The sequence below is a fragment of the Lygodium microphyllum genome, chromosome 8 (assembly GCF_053477565.2).
Source record: "Lygodium microphyllum isolate KBCC chromosome 8, Lygodium_microphyllum_v1.1.10, whole genome shotgun sequence".
Lineage (NCBI taxonomy): Eukaryota > Viridiplantae > Streptophyta > Polypodiopsida > Schizaeales > Lygodiaceae > Lygodium > Lygodium microphyllum.
Window position 1 is genome coordinate 128526145 of NC_141142.1, and position 21000 is coordinate 128547144.

The following is a 21000-nucleotide window of genomic DNA, read 5'->3' on the forward strand; positions in this document are numbered from 1 at the left end:
CTAGTAAGAAGGGACTAACATCCAAGTGCACTCTCAATAGTGACACTATATTCTACAAGTTGTGTCGTCAACTTCAACCATCATCCACTAAGTACCAAGAAGCATTCTTCATCTTCACCAACAATGACAAGTATCATTCCTTCCCAAAGCCACATCATCATCGTCCCAACAAGAATTCCACATCTATAATGCAAGCTATAGTATGCTACATTTGATGATGAGTGCCAGGGGACTTATCGCACTTGTTTAGGAAGGGAGTAATGTTAACCTTAAGAAGTGAAGAAGATGCAAATTCAAAGTGTTGGAATTTATTTTCCAAAAATGATTATTTTTCAGTCTTCATTATATTATTTAAGGCACTATAAAGCACTATTTTTCCATAATGTGTAACTATATTTCATATTGTTCATTCCTTATTGATGAGAGATCATTATTATTCTTGTAATATATTTTGAGAGCTAGAATTACTCATGTGCAATTTGTAATACCTTGTACAATGGATGTGAGGGTTGTGGTTATGTAGCTTCTATTCACTTTTTCCTAGAGTAGGTTCAATTAACCTAAGCTATATGCATACATTATTGGAAGGACCGATCAGGAGCTACAAAAGTGGGTAGAGTGTCAACTTTGGGTGAAAACCCTAATCCTAATATTTCATTTTAGCAACAATTGCCCCTATACCATAGACTTCAGCCTTTCATAATATTTTATGCCATACCAATGGTGCATTGGTTGTTACAAGCACGTAAAGAATTTAAGAAGAGGAGATGATGGGACGACTAGTCTGCTACGGCGTGGAGGATGGGTGGAGGTGGAAGCGACAGAAAGTTGGTGGGCTTGTTGAGGAGAGGGGATAGCAAAGCTATTGCCATAGTGTAGTGGAAACGAGGATAGTGGATGGACTTGGGGAGTAGTAGTTGCAATTGTCTAGCAATGGAGGTCAGCAAAGAAGCCAAACGCTACACAATCAAGGTGATATCAATAATTCTAATCAGGTCGAATCGAAAAATTAAAAAAATAGCAATTTATTAATGTGTAAATATAGAAAAATCAAGAAAAGAGATTTTAAATAAAAAAAATAGTTTTTATGCACTAAAAAATTACAAAAAATATGAATGTATTTGTGGATGTACGATGGGTCTAAGGCATGAGGTTTCGCCTCAGCTTAGCCCCATTTCCTTGTTATAGTGCATGATTTATTGCTTTTCAAACAAGAAAATGATATGAAACACTCTTTACACCTACCACCGTAAGCATAACATTAAATGATAGGGAGAGGAAAATTGGTGAAGAAGAACAAGTGCACAAAAAGTCTCAACCCAAGTTAACTAACTTGAACCAATTCATAGATGAACTTATGAACTCAAGTTAATTGACTCGTAGACCCAATTCATAGTTGAAAAATAAGAGTCAAGCTTGCACAATGCGCGTCTTAACTCCTATGAATTGGAATTTAGAAGCCCATAAAAAGTCGCAACCCAAGTCAACTAACCCGAACCAATTCATAGATGAACTTATGAACCCAAGTTAACCGATTTATAGATCCAATTCACAGATGAACTTGTCAGCAGTATATACCACTGACTTACGACATGATGCAAGGAAGATTACGAGGTAGTACCATGTGTCGTAGTAGTGTAGGTGGAAATTGGAATGTGGACGCTGGCAAAATTGGACAAACTGCCTTCTGCATCAAATGTTTGGGGTAATGGATAAGGGAACGATGGGCAAAGGTGGCGGCGCAGGCGACGCACGAAGAATATTCATAGCCCAGATTCCGGGGGGTTTGTAGGTGTTCCCTTTTGAGGAAGAAAAAGCAGGCGGAGAGAGAGACGGAGAGAAAGAGTGAGTCTTTGCAGTTGGATAAAAGCAGGTGCGCAGGTGCACAGAGAGAGAGAGAGAGAGAGAGAGAGAGAGAGAGAGAGAGAGTCGTTGGAGGCCCAATTTGAAAGAACCCAAATCGGGAATTCCGCAATTGCTCTCGATCATGAGTACCTCGGACTCTCACAGTCAGTTGTTGGTGTCAATCCAGCTCTGCCATGATGGCCCCCCCTTGCCGCCCTCTCTTTCGCCCTTCGTTTATGGCTCACACCCCCTTCTTGGCTCCTGGGACATCAGTGCAGCTGTAAGTCCTCCATCGTATGATTTAAGGAAAAAACAAAAAAGACTTCCTTGCTAATTTCGTCTTTGCCATTCTCACGGCTTGTTTTGCTCATACGATCTTGATTGAATGAATTGTTATCATTCTATCTGCCAGATTGATTGATCACTCTCACTGCAAGTCAGCATCGCTTCCCTGTGCTAGTTTTCATTGCCATTTATGTTTCAATATAGTTATGGTCGAAGTGTTTTAAATCTGTTTGAGAAATTCATGGATGAGTATTACCGCCAGCATCCCGACATTCTCAGCTTTTATACAGATCTCTTTGGTGGATACACCTGTCACCCGGATGGGATAATCCACAACTTTGTGATGTTGCACTTATTCTTGCAAGAACACAAAGACATCAAGCACATGAGAGGTAGGTGTGGGACAACATATCCTTAGAAACGTTTTGCACATAAGATACCCTATTTAAAGCCCACTTCCAGAGGGTTTGAGGGATGGACTTTTGCATACAAAGGATGGGACTTTCTATAAAACACTTATTTGAATGAGAGGCTGCGAGAGTCTTTCCTATGCAGGGTATCAGTGGTCTTGAAGTGGGCCTAAACCATGGTGCCAAAGAAGTGCTAGTCTCACCAACAGTTTGGCTTTGGTTGGTGTCAACAGGATCCATGACTGCAAAGTTTGTTTGAGCAGAGACTTTGAGATTTGAACATCATTATTTTGAGAGGACAAAACTGTCCCATGGGGCATATCATTCTTCTTCTTGACATGATTTCCTTCGCATTGTATGCCTTTTCTCTTCTCCAATATAGTTCTCTATCTGCCTTTTCTCTTCTCCAACATAGTTCTCTACTGACATGTTCTCTTCTCTAACAGTCCTCAACTGGCTTATCGTACAGTACGTGATTGAGCTGTTGATTGCACATTTTGGTCTCTAGAAAATAGAAATGCAGATTGGACGAAGTGTACAATGTAGAGAGGTTTTGGGAGTTTGGAATACTTTGTAGATACCAATTCTCTTCACAGTTCATCTTGACCACATTTAACTCCCATTCATGCACGCACTAAATATGGATCACATCCAAGTGGCAATAAAATATGGAGCATGTCGTGAACTTTGGCTTGTTGATTATTGCTGATTGAGCCAAAGTAGATACACTCAGAATGTATTTCTTTGTGGAACAAGGTGTGAAGGATTTAATGATCATGTGTTTTTTCATCAACAATAATATTTTGTGAGTATTTTGAAAATATTGTGCATGGCAAAGTATTGTACTTGTCAAGATCTTTTTGTTGATGGCCGTATTGCTTGGACATTTATGTATTTGGTGAAAGTCACCCAAAGGGTGAATAGCCTTAGGAAAATTAAAGGGACATTATTTAATCAATGAAAATAGGTGGGTGTGAAGATGTATGCTGCCAAAGAAAGCCATGCAATGTAAACTTTCATGTTAGTTGAAAATGAATGGAGATTAGAGAAGAAGGTAGCTTGCTGTCCAATCTGTGTGCATGCTCTTTGTCATTAATTGCACACAATAATCTGCTGTTTAATCAATGTTAATGGTGCACAATTTGATCTTCATGATTGTGAAAGTGTCCAACAAGTGGTATCAGAGCAATGTCAGATGGAGTGATTGTGCTATCATAGCAATGTCAAATGAAGTGATTTTGGGTAGAGGAGTGTCTGTGTAGGGTGAAGAAGGGAAGAATAATTGTTAACAAAGTAACAAGGTTATGATGGCATGGAGAAGAATAAAGATATGGCATGTGGGTCAACCAGCATGAAGAGAATAAAAGAGTCAACTATTGGGCATAAACAGGCATGTTGACAGATGGGCAGATCGTCAATGGGCAGCTTGACAGGCTTTTTGGGCAATTCACCACACATAGGATCATGTTGCAGTCAATGGATAGATTAACACAGACAACAGCTAGATTTGCCAATCGTGGAAATGTGATGAAGAAAACACCTAGTTCAAAGCGCCCAAATTAGTCACCAAGCTCAAGATGATGTTGAACTGCTCTCATGATTGGGCTGTTATGGTTTGGATGTGATCTCTATGATCAAATTGTCATGATTTTTCTAATTAAAACCTGAAAAGGGAAAGGTTAAATGTTTTGGGCAGCAGTCAAAGCCAGACAAAGAATAAAAGCCCACACTGTGTGAAGGGTCCTAAAGTTTCATCTAAACACAACAAAGAAGAAGATTTTCAAAAAATTGACATTTTCAACCAAATTTTGAAGGCTTCTAAAGACTTTGAGAAACACTTTGATAGGATAGGCATATGGAGCTTATTTCACACGATTGGATGATGCCTTAAACAACACAATTGGATCAAAATATGACATTCAAAAGAACATTCTAAGAGAAGGCTTGTCTCAATCGTACGATTGGTTGGTTTATGTTTCTTCCACTTTGGCAAAGAGTATGGGAAGAAATAGTTGGCATCCTTTATATATTGCCGGGTTTTTTTTTTTTTTTTTTTGGGTATCCTCTTCTAAATGAACTTGCTTGCTGAAGATTGAGGAGAAGGTGGAGTCATTAGTGCTACCTGAGAGCAGCAAGGTTGATGGTAAAAATGATCAAATTTGGTAGTTTAAGATGAGGAACTGGCTGATGATGGACTTGTGGAATATAACCGGGGGATGAAAGAAGACTGCTTGCACCAATAAAGAAGTCGGCCTTGAAGCTACTTTCAAAAGAAGTGACAAACAAGAAAAGGAACAAGGAAAAGAGAATGAACTAGAAGATAAAGTGTCCAATGTGAAGGACATAATGAAAAAAGAAGCTGAATACAAAGAGAAGGTAAAGGAGTAGAGAAAAGGGCTTAGAAGGCATAGTGTACGATCAACATATAGGTAAAAGGCTCTATATTTCCCATATCAACAATGCCAAGTCTCCGGAAACAACATGGGATATTCTATGTAACATATAGAGGCAGTTTACTCGAGTATTGTATTTGAAACATAAGCTTCATATTTTTTCATTGTCCATCGAAAAACCACTCTACTTTTTGGTTGTGATGCAATGAACTCTACCAGGATTTTCCGTTTCCCATAATGTTGATTAATACTTTTCAGGGCTACTTTGACTTTAGATATAGAGGACTATGATAATTTAATAGCCATTCCTACAACACTCAAAAGAGGAGTGCAATGAATTAAGTGAGTTAGAGAGTATATAGATGATATGGATTTGGTAAGTGCAATCCTTGAAGGTTTAACACCAACCTATAAGCACTAATATATATCTTTGATGGTACATGATTATGCTTTCTCATTTGAAGGGTTGTTGGGGATTCTTCTTCAATAGGAGCCATCTTTAAAGATGCATTAGTCCACTAGTTGAGGGGAAGTGAAGAAGCATTGGCTGTTAAAAAAAGTAATTAAAGACGAAGAGGTTATGAAATGCTCCCTAGGATCCAAACTACAAATGAGACACAACACAAGTAGTCCCCACGACAAACAACATAAAAGGAATGGATATTAGACCCACCTCCTAGCCATAGAGCCAAATGGGCTCACCCTTAAGGAGCTAGCAACATATTAGGTCATAACCACATCCCAAGAGTTGGAGCCCCACAAGCGCACACCATCCTAGTGTGTGAACACAGTGGCCTATTGGCCGATAGTCCAAGAGTGGTGATTACACCATGATGTGCACAATAGGACTAAGTCCTATAGATAGGACTTGGTTGCACAAACCCTAAAGCGTCCCTAGTGCATCCACACTAGGTTAGTTTGTAATCAATGCTACTAGTGCCCATTCGGATGTCCAAGGATGTAACACTTCCTTTCTTATGAATAATTGTTGTGGTCGTCAATATCCTTAGAAAAGAAGTGGGAAACATGAGTCTTCAATGAATGCACAAACTACTAAGTTGCCTTCGCCTTCAGGCAGTTCTTCCACCTTACTAAAGCCTTAGAAAAGAAGTGGGAAACACGACTCTTCAATGAATGTACAAACTGCTATTGCCTTCGCCTCCTTTAGGTGGTTCTTTCACCTTAGTAGAAATTGGGGATAGATAGTTTGAAGGAATTGTTTCGTCCTATAGTCAAGAACCAATTTAGGTTCTAGTTGAATGTAACGAGCAATATTCTTTAGTTGCAGGACTTAATCTATTGGGACAATTAGTTTACCTTGCCCTATCATTCTTTCAAACAACTCATGTGGAATACCTAGTGAAATTAGATGTTCAGAAATAAATTTGATCAGTAAGACATGCTACTTATCTTCTTGGTAATCTAGAAGCTGCCCATACCCCTACTGGAGGACATCATAGTTTGTGGTCACCCTTCCTCTTCTCCTTCAAGCGCCCTATCCCATCACTCAGGTCCTATCCTTGGAGGCTCGATCTTGCTAGCGGCATAATGAGATTGTTGGTGACAACACTCCTACCCTTGCATCAGTGCTCCATAGCTGGCGACCTCTTCCACTTCCTTCAGGCTTAACCAGATTTGCATTTGGCTGCCTTGAGACCTCTACATTTGGCATCACCTTCCCCAGCTTGGCATCAGCATCTTCTTGTTTCGCATCACCCTACATTTGGCGTCAATTTTTGCAGCCCTAGATACCTACATTTTTGGGTTGATAGGCCCTCACAGGCTCACGTTTACCCTCCTGGTGCTGTCCCTTCATTTGGCATCATTATTTCTCCCCTAGGGTCAACATATTTGGGCTGCTTTCCTTGTGTTTAAAAGCTCTGACATACTTTGGGATTCACATTTTGCTACCTAGGCCACTTCCCGGTATCTAAGGACTATGGTTTGCTCCCTCAATAGCTGGTGATCATCTTCCACATCTCCGATGGCATTTGAGGACTGCAATTCACTCCCTCAATAGCTTTTCTTTGCCTTCGAGTGATTACTTTGATAGTCCATTGCCCGGAGGACTATGTTTCGCTCCCTTCATTGTGTAGATTCCCACAGGTGGTGCCGCTTGATTCAAACAGGACAGTGCAGCGTGTCGGTTTGTGTTCACACTGTTCATACTGAGGAGTATTGATCAATACTTTTCAAGGTTACTCATACTTTAGATATAGAGGACTATGATAATTTGATAGCCATTCTTACAACACTCAAAAGAGGCGTGCAATGAATTGAGTGAGTTAGAGAGTATATAGACGATATGGATTTGGTAAGTGCAACCCTTGAAGGTTTAACACCAACCTATAAACACATATATATATCTTTGATGGTACATGATTGTGCTCTCTCATTTGAAGGGTTGTTTGGGATTCTTCTTCAATAGTTGTCTTTAAAGATGCATTCGTCCACTAGTTGAGGGGGAGTGAAGAAGCATTGGTTGTTAAACAAAGTAATTAAAGACGAAGAGGTTACAAAATGTTCCCTAGGATCCAAACTACATATGTGACACAACACAAGTAATACCCATGACAAGCGATAAAAGGAATGGATATTAGACCCACCTCCTAGCCATAGAGCCAAATGGGCTCACCCTTAAGGAGCTAGCAACATATTAGGTCATAACCACATCCCAAGAGCTAGAGCCCCATACAACAAGCGCACACCATCCTAGTGTGTGAACACAGTGGCCTATTGGCCGATAGTCCAAGAGTGGCGATTACACCATGATGTCCACAATAGGGCTAAGTTCTATAGATAGGACTTGGTTGCACAAACCTTAAAGCGCCTCTAATGCATCCACACTAGGTTAGTTTGTGATCAATGCTACTAGTGCCCATTCGGATGCTCAAGGATGTAACACTTTCTTTCTTATGAATAATTGTTGTGGTCGCCAATATCCTTAGAAAAGAAGTGGGAAACATGAGTCTTCAATGAATGCACAAACTACTAAGTTGCCTTCGCCTTTAGGCGGTTCTTCCACCTTACTAAAGCATTAGAAAAGAAGTGGGAAACATGACTTTTCAATGAATATACAAATTGCTATTGCTTGTGCCTTCAGGTGGTTCTTCCACCTTACTAGATACTAGGGATAGACGGTTCGATGGAATTGTTTCATCCTATAGTCAAGAACCAATTTAGGTTCTAGTCGAATGTAATGAGCAATATTCTTTAGCTGCAAGACTTAATCTATTGGGACAATTAGTTTACCTTACCCTATCGTTCTTTCAAACAACTCACGTGGAATATCTAGTGAAATTAGATGTTCGGAAGTAAATTTGATGAGTAAGACATGCTACTTATCTTCTTGATAAACTAGAAACTGCTCATACCCCTATTGGAGGACATCGTAGTTCGTGATCACCCTTCCTCTTCTCCTTCAGGTGCCCTATCCCATCACTCAGGTCCTGTGCTTGGAGGCTCCATCTTGTTGGCGTCATCATTCGATTGTTGGCGACAACACTCCTACCTTGGCATCAGTTCTCCATAGCTGGTGACCTCTTCCACTTCCTTCAGGCTTAACCAGATTTGCATTTGGCTGCCTTAAGACCTCCTCTACATTTGGCGTCACCTTCCCCAGCTTGGCGTCAGTATCTTCGTGCTTGGTATCACCTCACATATGGCGTAAATTTTTGCAGCCCCAGATACCTACGTTTTTGGGTTGACAGGCCCTCACAGGCTGCGCTTACCCTTCTTGCGGCTGTCCCTTCATTTGGCGTCATCGTTCATCATTTGGTGTTAGCATTTGGGCTGCTTTCCCTGTGTTTGAAAGCTTTGACACACTTTGGGATTTGCGTTTTGCTACCCAGGCCACTCCCCGGTATCTGAGGACTATGGTTCACTCCTTCGATAGCTGGTGACCATCTTCCACATTTTCGACGGCATTAGAGGGCTACACTTCGCTCCCTCGATCGCTATTCTTCGCCTTCGAGTGATTACTTTGATAGCCCACTCCCCGGAGGATTGCCTTTCGCTCCCTTCATTGTGTAGATTTCCACAGGTAGTGCCGCTTGATTCAAACAGGACAATGTGGTTCGCTCTTCAGCTTTAGCTCTGTTGTATTGGCTTTTATTCTCATAGCTTGATTCAGTGTATCATCATCATGTTCTTGTGTTTTTGAGTTTCTCCTCTCTCAGTGTTTGTCGTACACATTCTGTGTTTCTCATTGCAAACCCTATTCTCTCTTTGGTCTCTGTCATTTTTTGACATGGTATCAGTGCTAGAGGCACTCAGTGAGCCATGAAGATCCTCTACATTAGAGAAGGCAAAGACAAGTTGCGGGTGTGGCATCTTCGAGTGATTTCCCTCTTCATTTCTATTGAATCACCAGTAGATAGAGATACCTTGCACTTTCTCTTCCACCCACCCTCCCTTTTACAAGTTCACACTTCGGTGCTATGACTTGTCCATAGGCAAATGGATAGACCAGTGGGTGCTCCTCTTTTAGCATCACTAGAAACCCCACCAATGCTTGCCGCCATGGACCTTTGCTCCCCACTCCCCCGGAGTATATGCATCTATCCCCAGGTACTCGTTGTGCCACCTCTCCTTTCTGGACCACAGAGTTTATTTTGCATCAACTTTCCGATTTTATGCTCACGACAATATGAAACATGTGATGCGCAATAGAAATTTGTTAATAATTAATAGTTGATCTGTTTAATATCACTTTTTACAACCAACTCTTCAATAATTTTTGATTGATAAATTGAAAAGTAATTGTAAGACCTTTTGTGTTTTAGGGTTGTGATACAAAAAGAGTTGCGCAAGCTGCCAGGGCAATACCTGACTCTTTGGTTGGATAGGAGTTGGATCCTATTGTTCTACTAGTAAGAACTATAGTAAATACAATCAAAATATTTATAGCTCCCACATAAATGAGCAATTGTGCGGCGGCTACAAAATCAACGTTTGGTATAAGGTGGAATAGGGATATGCAAGTAAGAACCAATCCTGACATGAAAGTAGAATGAACTACATTAGCGAATGATACTACCTGATGGAATACATAATTCTATTAGAATGAACATTTCTAATAGGGGCTAACCAAACCTACGAGGCTAGTATTGAAAGACAATGCAAGTGATGGTGTGTTTAGTCCTTGTGTCTTCAAAGATGTCATGGTGGCTAAATGCAGTAATGTGGAGAAAGTGATTGATAAAAGCTATATGGAACCTTTCAAAAGCACTAGTAAACGCTTGGTCAGAAGTATGTGAATGACTTAGAAGGTTACAATTTATTGGATTCTATGAAGCTTATGGAATTATATGCTTTTGATGGGTCTATTTCTTTAGTTTTACAATTTAATACAGATCTTGTGAGCAAGTTGGAAGATTATATCCATGGAAAAACTGTTGTTTCATGCCATTTGTGAGTGTCTTGAGAAGCACTCCTCACAATTTACTCTTCCAGCATTACTTCTTCTTTGCCCATGCGTTGCAGGTCAGCAATTAAAGCAAGTGTTGATCAGCAAGGTAATTGAGCACGTAGATGTAGCTTGTGAGGGAGGGCCTAGTCTTGAATACCCCGAAAGCCATGCAACTTTCTTGTATGATAGACTCGCTCATGAGTTTTTATCTCAAACAATAGAAATCAATGTCATATTGATGCATTAATCCAGTAGTTTATGGTTCACACCATCTATGTTCTAAAACTATATGTGCACATCCTAGCAAAGCTATATGAAGGTTAGTGCAAGACCTTATGATTTCAATCATGTTGTTTTGAACTTATTAATACAAATATGTGTAACTCCGTGGACCTTGCATTGCTTAGCAAGCTATCATATGATTTTATCTCTCTTTTTTTAATCTTACCACTTTCCATTGATCTCTCATATCTTTAACTCACTTATCACAATCCGTTTCGTAATGGAGCTCATTACATTACATATGTGATCGTAACGGATCTGAAGGAGAATATGCTGAAGCATTATAAAGCTATTACAGAGTGATGCATTTAGAGATTGATCCTTATGATCAAAGTTACATACTTTATAATGCTGCTTGCCAGTTCATTTTTATTTGTGATGAAGTGGTAAAAAAACTAGTAGAAAAATAAATAGATAAATAAGGCATAAATCTAGTTGAAATGCCAAGGATTGTTAGGTTTACTTTTTTAGATGTGAAAAAATGGGTTTTTGATTTAATTTTATAAAAAAAAGGTTTGCTTCTTTTTCTTTTACCTAAGGTATGGTTGAGTGGCTTAAGGCATTAGTTTGTTGAATCAACATACAATAAGATTATATCATGGGTTCAAATCTCGTTTCCTCCAAACAAATGCAAGACACAAGCAATGCAACCGTAACATGACAAAAGCAACTCATACGTTGCAGAAAATGAATCGTAGCTTGCCAAGGGAGGGAGCGCTAGTTTTTGTCCATGTTGTTCATTGACTTTAAAAAGCTATGCTAACTCAAAGAAATGCTACTTTTAGAATATAAATACTTTTCAGAGAAGCTATAGATCTTTAAAATAATATTTATTGAGAAAATAAAAGCTTTAGATAAAAGCCAATTTAAGCAACAAACTTGCAATTCACTCCAAGATACTAATTCAAATAATAGCTATAAGAAATGCAAACAAAAGAAACCACATAATTCGGTTGATGATCATGATTGAAGGGACAAAGATAATGGTAAGAAAAAAAAAACCAAATTAATAAATACGTATTATCATAGCACCTAAGTAAAAGGCATTAGTGCATTGATTATGGCTTTCAGCATTGAGGTGCTAAACCTTCCCTAAGATGTTTTGATTAGCTTGTTATTCCAAAGAGAGTCACTCTTATTCTAAGAATGATGGCTCTTCCACTTGGTTAGCGCTGTTAAATCATAGCAAGCCAACTTTCTAATTGTTTGATGTATGTTTTTGTTACTTTCTATCTAAAAGGCCTACGCGCCAAGTGTTGAGAAACCCTTCACCCACAGTTTGCGTTTTTGCGTTTCTGCATTTTGCGTTTAGGGTTTACAACCCCAAAAAGGGGCGCCATCCTAGACTGACTGGGCCTTTTTATAGGCCACTCTCTCATTCATTCCTCACGGCTGATTCATTCAGTCCATCACCTCTTCTCTCCAGCCTCTCCACTACCCGCACACCCCTTCAGGAGGACATTGCGGTTCGTGGTTCGTGGCTGTCTTTATCATCTTTCTTGTGCTACGGCACCCTTGTTCCCTTGTATCACATTCACTCCATGATTTGGAACTTCATCATTCCATTCATCAGAGTTTTGTCTCTCTTCTCTTCTCTTCTCCATGTTTGCCGAGTTCACTTCGTGTTCCTTCCCTCCAACCTTACTGTCTCGCTGGTACGTCATCTTTTGACATGGTATCAGAGCTGGATTTGCTCACCTAGCAGCGAAGATCCTCCACTCCAGTGAAGGCAAAGACCAGTGGTAGGTTCGGCATCCACTTCTCTTTTTCTTCTGCTGCATCAAAATCTCGTTTTTGCAGATTTCAGTCCCTTACTGCTGGTCACATCCTCCTCCCACTGACAGCTCACTTCCAGCCCTTCCACTACCATCCCACCCCTTGAGGCGGACATTGCGGTTCGTGGTTTATGGTGGCTGACCTCTTCCTTCTTCAGCAAGGCACACTGGTATCCATGGCTTCTTTACCAACAGATGACCAGACTATTGGGTGCTCCTACTGTGGCATCACCGGACACACCACCGATGCTTGCGGACTTCGACCCTTGCTCCCCATCCCCCCAGAGTATATGCATTTTCCATCAGGCACTCCTTGTGCCACCTCTCCTTTCTGGGCCACAGAGATTGTTCTGCGTCGGCTATCAGAGTACTATACTCAAGGCAATAAGACGCATCCGATGCGTACTAAGTCCTTTCGAGCACATGGAGGATTGATTGACGCTACCACCTCCTGGAGATCGTCGTAATGCCAGCGGCAGTCTTCTCCCACTTATTTTCAGGTATAGTGGCTTCCACGACCTACGGCTCTGCAGTCTGCTCCACCGAGAGATAGTGATTGTTTGATACTGTCTCCTCATTAGTCTGCTCCTTTGAGAGATGGTGGCTGCTTGACTCCTTCCTCTTCTTTGGCTACCCAGTCTGCTCCACTGAGAGACGACGACTGTTGCCCACCTCTTGCTCATCTTGAGCCTCCTTTTTCCCCACCCTCTTCCACTCAGGTTCGAGAGGCCACTTCTGGGTGCTTTCTGGCTTCCTCTTTGGCACCCCAGATACCTTCTTTGGTACGACCCGCGGCACTTCCTTTGTCATCAGACATTTCAGAGTTCGTGATCCATGAGTTTTTGGATTCCCTCTCTACTTCAGAGAGGGATTCTGAGGGAGATGTTATTTCTTTGCCCTCAGAGGGAGCATCTACTTCTTCGACTTCGGCGAGGGCCCCTCCACCTCCCACCTCAGAGGGGGAACCTACTCCACATGAAGTTCTTCACCCATCCTCTACTTTCTTGGGGTGGCTATCTTCGACCAATCATCTCTTCTACTGATACCTAGGATCTTCAAGTACCACCTAGATCGAGACCTCGGAGGTTCAACCGCGACTTGGTGACGAGGCCTTCGTATTCCTTCTAGCATGGATGCACGGAGCTAGTGGCTTCTCTCCCGAGGTTGAGTTTCGGGTTCTCCAGTTCACTCTATCTACTATTCTTTCCTACAAGTTCCCTTTGCGGTGAAAATCTTGGATCTTAGGGGTCCTCTTTCTTCTTGCCTTGGTCACTTGGTCAGCATGGAGCCAAATCCGAGATCGAGTACGGACATATCCTTATGGTTCTCGGCACCACACAAAGTTTGACATTCCTCCTATGCATTGCATGTTTTCATCATCTTTGTACTAGGGCGCTTGGGTAAGTAAACAATTTCCCCATGAGGAACACTGTCTAAGTGGCACTTGATGCATGAGCATTCTTCAGCATGTAGCATTGCATCTCCACCTCACTCTTCTCTTGTTCCCCTTTTTGGGCCTGAGAGGGGGTGTTGAGAAACCCTTCACCCGTAGTTTGCGTTTTTACGTTTTTGCGTTTTGGGTTTGCGTTTAGGGTTTGCAGCCCCAAAAAGGGGCACCATTCTAGACTAATTGTGCCTATTTAAAAGGGGCGCCATCCTAGACTGACTGTGCCTATTTATAGGCCACTCTCTCATTCGTTCCTCACGGCTGATTCATTCAGTCCGTCACCTCTTCTCTCTAGCCTCTCCACTACCCTCACACCCCTTCAGGAGGACATTGCGGTTCGTGTTCGTGGCTATCTTCATCATCTTCCTTGTGCTACGGCATTCATGATTCCATTCATCAGAGTTCTCTCTTCTCTTCTCTTCTCCATGTTTGCCGAGTTCACTTTGTGTTCCTCCCCTCCAACCCTACTGTCTCGCTGGTACGTCATCTTTTGACACCAAGTGCTTGCCATTGCTGCATATTGCTTTGCCAAGATAGACAATGCAATTGATTGTGAATATGGCTTATCGCACGGCATAGCAAAGATTGGCTATATCGCATTGATTGTGTTTGTTTTCTACGATCGTATTATTTTTTATAGGTCTGGAGATCATAACATTTTTTATAGGTCTAGTAAGTATCATAAAGCAACAATTCGGCTAATTCATTTTATTTTGGGCAAGTGGGTAAGGTCGTTGAGAACCTCATATATATGGGTTTTTCCTTTAACTTCCTTGAGTTAAAATAACATATGGTCGTATGTAAGAACACTATGTTAAATGATAAAAGGCATAGCAAAATAAAACGGATAGAAATTGAACCTTTTGTTAGACAATACGATATGGGCTACCATGTAGCCTTCATAACTCCAGATACGTGCGCCAATTATTGTGTCTCTAATTTTAATATCCTTATGTTTTGATTATTCATATATATATACGATAAATGGTATGACAAACATACCTTGTCTTCACATTGGATCAAGAATTGGGTCAGATAGATTAAAACCTGCTAATTCATAGAGAGTCGACTCAACCAGAAATTAAAGCAGTGTGTATTAAATGCACAAAGATTAGACAATCGGAATCATAACACACGACAATATAAACATGCTATCGAAACAAACCCATGGAAAATCCAAATGCCATGCAACTTTCTTGTACGATAGACTCGCTAATGAATATTCATAGGAAAAAGAAGAAAGGAATGAGTAAGTACCACTTACTTAATGTAAAATCAAAATTAAGATTAAATAGAGATATAAGTAGAAAATGACTCTAAATTTGGACAGGTTGCAACCTTTGGTCCTTATTTTTTTTCTTCTAGTGGAAATAATTTATAGATATTTTACCATTAACATCCTTTATATAACAATGCTAAGATTGTCTTTATATCCATAGCACAAAACTATCTGGACTCTTGACTATTTTAGTATTTATAGGAAATCTATGTATTTCAATATTTTCATTTCAGATTTGATTCTACTTTTATTTGGGTATGTTATAATATAGCTATTTTCTTATTGGCCATTTTTATTTTGTTTTTATTGGCAAATTGGTTGCATCTACAACCATGTATAGAAACCATTAATTAAAGGTTCTTTAATGTCTCAATTATCATATATCCGGACTTTTTGGTTAATGTAAGCTCCTTATCTTAGATTAGATACTTAATTTATATAGCTATTTCTTTATTAATAAAGTCCAGGGTTTGTATTTGAACCAATAGTCTTCAGATCATGAGCTTGACGAGTTTGCCAATTACTCTACCCCGCAGAACCATCTTATTGATTATTCAATTAAATCTAGCATTAGATAATATTGCTAGAACCTTCAATTTGACTAAATTTTGTTATTTCTTTTCAAGAAACTATCATTTCCTATTATGCCAAAATTCTTATATTAGATGACAGTAACTGATTTAAATATCTTATAGACAAAATTCTACTTTATATGAACTTTCAAACAATCGTAAACTAGACACCCACCTTTTACATATAACGTTTACTTAATTCCTTGCTTTAGTGGATCTTAGCATCCAAAGTCTATCTATTTAAACCTATGGCATGTATTTGGAGTTTCCTCGAGGGTGGTCAAGCTTGAGGCCACCCTAGCCCATTGAGTGCTCTATCCCAAACCATAAACATTGTACACTCTACTGCAATAGATTTCGTGGAAAACCAGCTATATCTGATCTTGGTGAGCCTTTTCAAGTAGCTCTTATCTTTCAATCGAGATTAGACTATACGTTTTTCGCTTCCCAATGTAATTTTTAAGTTAGATCACGAATGCCATAAAGATATCCCTATTATGGTTATATTAGAAGCAAAATGTAATAAACTTATTTTTAAAGACAACATCCATCAATTAGATCTGTTTGTTGTAGCCATGTCAATCCTAGCTAGTCATTGTTTGGAATGACTGTAGCCACGTCATTTTATACATTGTCTAGCTTTTGCTACCACATTACGGTTATATTAGAAGCAAAATGTGGTAATAAACTTATCGTTCTAAACATTGTCTAGCTTTTGTTGCTGCATGTATTAGAAGAAAAACTGTAATAGGTAAGTTAGGCAAGGCATATCATACATTTTAGATATCAAAGATTATTATTATACAAGAATTCTTGTATCCCTCATGCAGATTGCAAAGCCACTAGGTTCATTGCATTGTTTTAGTCCCGGTTTAGGGCAGAATATCTATGCTTTGGAATTGGAGGGTTCTTCCTTAGTAGTCGGTAGTAAGGGATTAGCCAAGGATATGATTGACCTTTCATGGTTTAAAGAGCAATACAAAGATATCAATCAAGTTATGAAATGTAGCATTGAGTCCTCTTTCAAGATTAATTGGCAGAAACTCAATGTTTACTGCGCTAAAATGATGTTAAAATTGGGCATTGATCCTTCAAACAAGAGAAATCTCGTGATTGATGAAAACAATAGATGGGTTGATATGCTTCTTTTGAAAATCTCCAATTCATCCATGACATCAAATGATTCAGCCTATGCCAACTGTATCTGCTTCTTCCAAATTTGCTGTATCCTCTTGTCAAAGTGAGTTAGAGATTAAGGATAAGGAGAATCGGGATTTAAACAGTGATGCCATAGAAAAATTAAGGAAGAACTTGAGAAACTCAAGGAAGAACTGTGAGCCGAATGCGTGGGATGTAAGAACTTCGAAGAGAAGTTTATAGCTAGAACAGAAGATGCATTTTGAAAATACACCTAAAGTTGATTCAAAAGGTTCAATAAAATCCTAAATCAAAAGATGTGAAGGAATTTGATGATACGAAGCCTAAACTTGAAGGTATAAATCATAGGTCATTTGCGAGATTGGAGAGCAACCAACAAGGAGAGCTGGAGATCCCAAGGTGTGTGATTCTCTTAACTGGGTAGGATAAAATGCCTTTGCATATGACGTTATTACTTACCCCTCTGAAAGCGCCGTTGCTATCAATCCTTTAGGCTACAAACACAGTATAGGTTGTTGGAGGCTCTTTGGTTTGGGAGCTGCTTGGCAACCTGTACTACATGGGGCTGCTCCACTATTTTTTGGGGATTCAATCCACCCAAAACCAGCATGGTATTGTTATCTCTCAATCACAGTATGTTCAAAAGTTGCTAGTAAGGTTTAACATGCAAGATTGTAAATGTATGTGCACAGCTATGGAAATAGGGCCGAAACTTTCAATGCATGATGGCAGTGATCTATCAGATGTTATATTTACAGCTAGGCTGTTGGTTGTCTCATCTATTCGTGCAATAGTCGTCTTGACATACAATATGTAGACTCATATGTGAGCAGATACAGGCACAGTCCAAGGATCCTACAATGGCAAGTTGTTAAGCCCATTTTTCGCTATTTGCAAGGAACACAATTGTATGGTTTGCTATTTTACAGGGGGAGACTTGCAAATGCATGCTTACAATGATTAGATTAGGCTGGTAATCACAATACAAGGTAGTCTACTAGAGGACATTATTTCTTTCTAGGTCAATCATGCATTTCTTTGGCTAAGCAAGAAGCAACCTACCATGGCTACCTCATCTTGTGAAGTTCAGTATAGGGCAGCTTTCATAGCAACAATCGAATATGTTTAGTTAGCGTGTATTGGCTGATCTTCATGTTCATTTGGAGGGACCAACACCTATTCTTTCTGATAGTTAAGCGTGCTGTTGTAGTAGCATGGAATCCAGTGTTTCATGCTCCTATGTAACGCATTGATATGCAATCACTATGAGATCAATGTAGGGGAGACTAGCATGATCTACATTCCCACATAGAAGAACGTTGCAGATATTTTCACCAAGGCACTATCATGTGAAAAGTTTGAGGAATTTCGAAAATCCTTCAACTTACTACCTTTTCGTGATTGATTCATTCTTTGTACACCATCACATTGGCATTGCAAGGGGGTGTTAGAATTGGTCAATTATGGGCAGTGCCCAATGTTTTAGTGTGTGTTGTGGACACAACTAAGTTGATAAGTTGTGTCACTACTTCTAAAGTTAGTTTAACTCTAGTTGAGTTAAGGATAGATGTAACTTACCTATTGTACTTTCATTCTCATCATTCTATTACTTGCATCTTTTGAGTGTGGGACTGCTGCCCAGTCCAGCTCACTGTCTTGTGTTCACACACACACACACACACACACACACTCTCTCTCTCTCTCTCTCTCTCTCTCTCTCTCTCTCTCTCTATTTCCAAGAGAAAGGGACTTTACTTTGTATAGAAAAATCATATATCAAACTTCACAAATCACTAGATTTTTAACTTTCTTGATGTTAAATAATGAGGATACTAGTAATGATGCCTTTTCTTCTACGTTTCACTGATTGCAGTTTTGGTTCAGGTACTGATGTTACATGTCTCTGATCAACATTGGGAACTTGATTTTTTAATTCCTCCAAGCCATGGTAGGTCTTTTTAAATCATGAATATGAAAATATCAACAGATTAACTGAAATAAATGTGTTGGAATGTGTCCAGGAGGTCTGGAGTTTAAATTTGTCTTGAAAGATAATACAAATTCAGTACTTTGGACTATGGAAGAAGATGCAGTTCGGCTATCTATAAGGGACAATAATCAGGAGCTCCAAAGCTTAACTACACATTTTCAGTTCCCAGATACTGGAGAGAAACTATGTCTACTAGCAACTGTGCAGTTGGAAGTCGTATCTACCTTTTCGCTTGCTGTAAGTTGGCGAGCCCAAAAAATTGGTGAAGAATCTCAGGTAACTTCACTTCTCAAGGATCAAGTTAGTATTCTAGAGTCATAAAATTGAAAAGACTGTTCTCTTAATTTAAGCTCACAGCTTTACTACTGTCCAGTGTTTGGCTTCGTCACAACCCAAACATGATCTTGCTACTCATGGGGTTCACATCCCATACCTTACTGCCAATGTTGCAATTCAACACCCTGCAGACATGGCAGAGGGATCTTGCCCATTGTCTCAACCTGTACTGACTGAGATAAAGGGTCCAGAGGCTACAGAAGTCCAAGAAAATAATGACAGACCTTTTCAGCGTAGTCGGTCTGTGTCAGTTCAGGTATATCAGATAGTCATAAAAAGTGTTTTCTTACATTCCAAAATAAGGTTAAGCAATTCTACAGTTAATTGGGTAATGAATCATGCAAGCGAGGACATCAGATGGTGGTATTTTCTCAGAAAAGAAATTGATGCCACATCACCTAGCCAAAGCTTTTTCATTTGACAGGACTTAGTTGTCCTTGGATCGGAGTCACCAAAAAACAGTTCGATACCCACAAAAACAATAGACATTTGCGCTGAACTTAAAGAATTCACACCAGATGGCAGGTGCAGGAACTCATCTAGTGATCCTCTGCTGGCTACTGCTGACAGTCTACTCACACATTCAACTGATCTTAATCAATCCAATGAAAAGGATCTGAGTGTGAACAATGAGGTTTGTTCGTTCAATGATTTCAATTTCAGAACATTTGGAATTTGTTGTCTATCTAGCAAGGTATCACATTTTGAAACTTTATGAATAGGATGAAGCAAAGTTGAGAGAGAGAGGATTTGCGCCATTATTATCAGATCAGCTACTTGTACCCAAGGAGCGGCGGAGATTGGCCATTGTTATGGTAGGTTCTTATTGACATGTGAATGCCTAGCTTGAATTAATAGGTTCCATGTTTTTAGTAATTTTGTCTTCATCCAAGTAATCACAGATGTATATGCTTCTTGTTTCTCTCAATGGAGAGCCTGTTTAGATGTTCCCTCAGCTCCTACAAAGACAAACTTGATTATGTATCTCTTTCTCTCAATAGATGGTCTTTGTCTCACAGTTCTCCATGCAAAAATTGAATGCCTCATTAAACCTATGAACCCAGATTTATAGCATTGCAATGCGTTGGCAATGAAGTGGCATATTTCATCATTAAATGTGGAAGAATGTACCTCTTTATCAGCAGCCACACATCCTCCGGTGTTCAATTTATTACGACCAAATTGTTTTCCAAAATCATAAAGAACATGTTTTCAAAAAAGCATGTATAATTGTAATTCTGTTTTATCTAAGATCATGAAGTCTTGTTGATAATGAGGTCTCTCTTGTCTTGTCATGCCAATTCTTATTGATTCACTGCCCTTATTGGGACCCTGTTTATGCATATACCAATGGCTACCTAAGCATTGAATTTCGCCATCTGTTGAACAAATCAAATCAGAACCAATTTTTCTTCGACACCACTCCTCAATTGAATCCTAGTTTCATTCCGATTCTAGTGAAGATATATTACTATGTGCCCTTACATATATGATGGTGTTTTCGCCTTGTGGTTGATGTCACTAGTGGAGTGACGTGAATCATAATCACCAGCCCAATCAAAATCACTGTAAGCATGTAATTGCAGTGGTCCCCCTTTGGCATAAAGCAATCCAAGAGATCTAGTACCTTGCAAGTAATGGAAGACACGCTTAACAGCTTGCCAATGTGACATGCGTGGCTGATGCATATATCTGACGAGTTGTGTTGTTAGGACGTGGCCATAGTAGCCCGTACAGCAGACTGGCATGTCAAGCTGAGCAGAGCAGAGCAGAGCCAATGCTCTGATACCAAATGTGAGAGAGGACAGGATCGAAGCT

The 21000-nt window shown here is 39.8% G+C and overlaps 1 protein-coding gene across 2 annotated transcripts in view; it reads left to right on the forward strand.

Annotated features, from left to right (window-relative positions):
• Positions 1-1575: 1575 nt before the first annotated feature.
• The window catches only part of LOC148032847 (6-phosphofructo-2-kinase/fructose-2,6-bisphosphatase-like), a 184566-nt gene continuing 165141 nt past the window's right edge, over positions 1576-21000 (forward strand). Inside the window, exons 1-6 of one of the 2 annotated variants that reach the window (XM_087683515.1) lie at positions 1576-2125; positions 18741-18804; positions 18878-19122; positions 19220-19438; positions 19607-19816; positions 19905-19997. In XM_087683515.1, coding sequence (XP_087539641.1) covers positions 1988-2125; positions 18741-18804; positions 18878-19122; positions 19220-19438; positions 19607-19816; positions 19905-19997 — 969 coding nt within the window. In that variant the 5' untranslated portion in view covers positions 1576-1987. The remainder of the gene's footprint in view (positions 2126-18740; positions 18805-18877; positions 19123-19219; positions 19439-19606; positions 19817-19904; positions 19998-21000) is intronic. The other variant, XM_087683516.1, reaches the window with a different exon arrangement.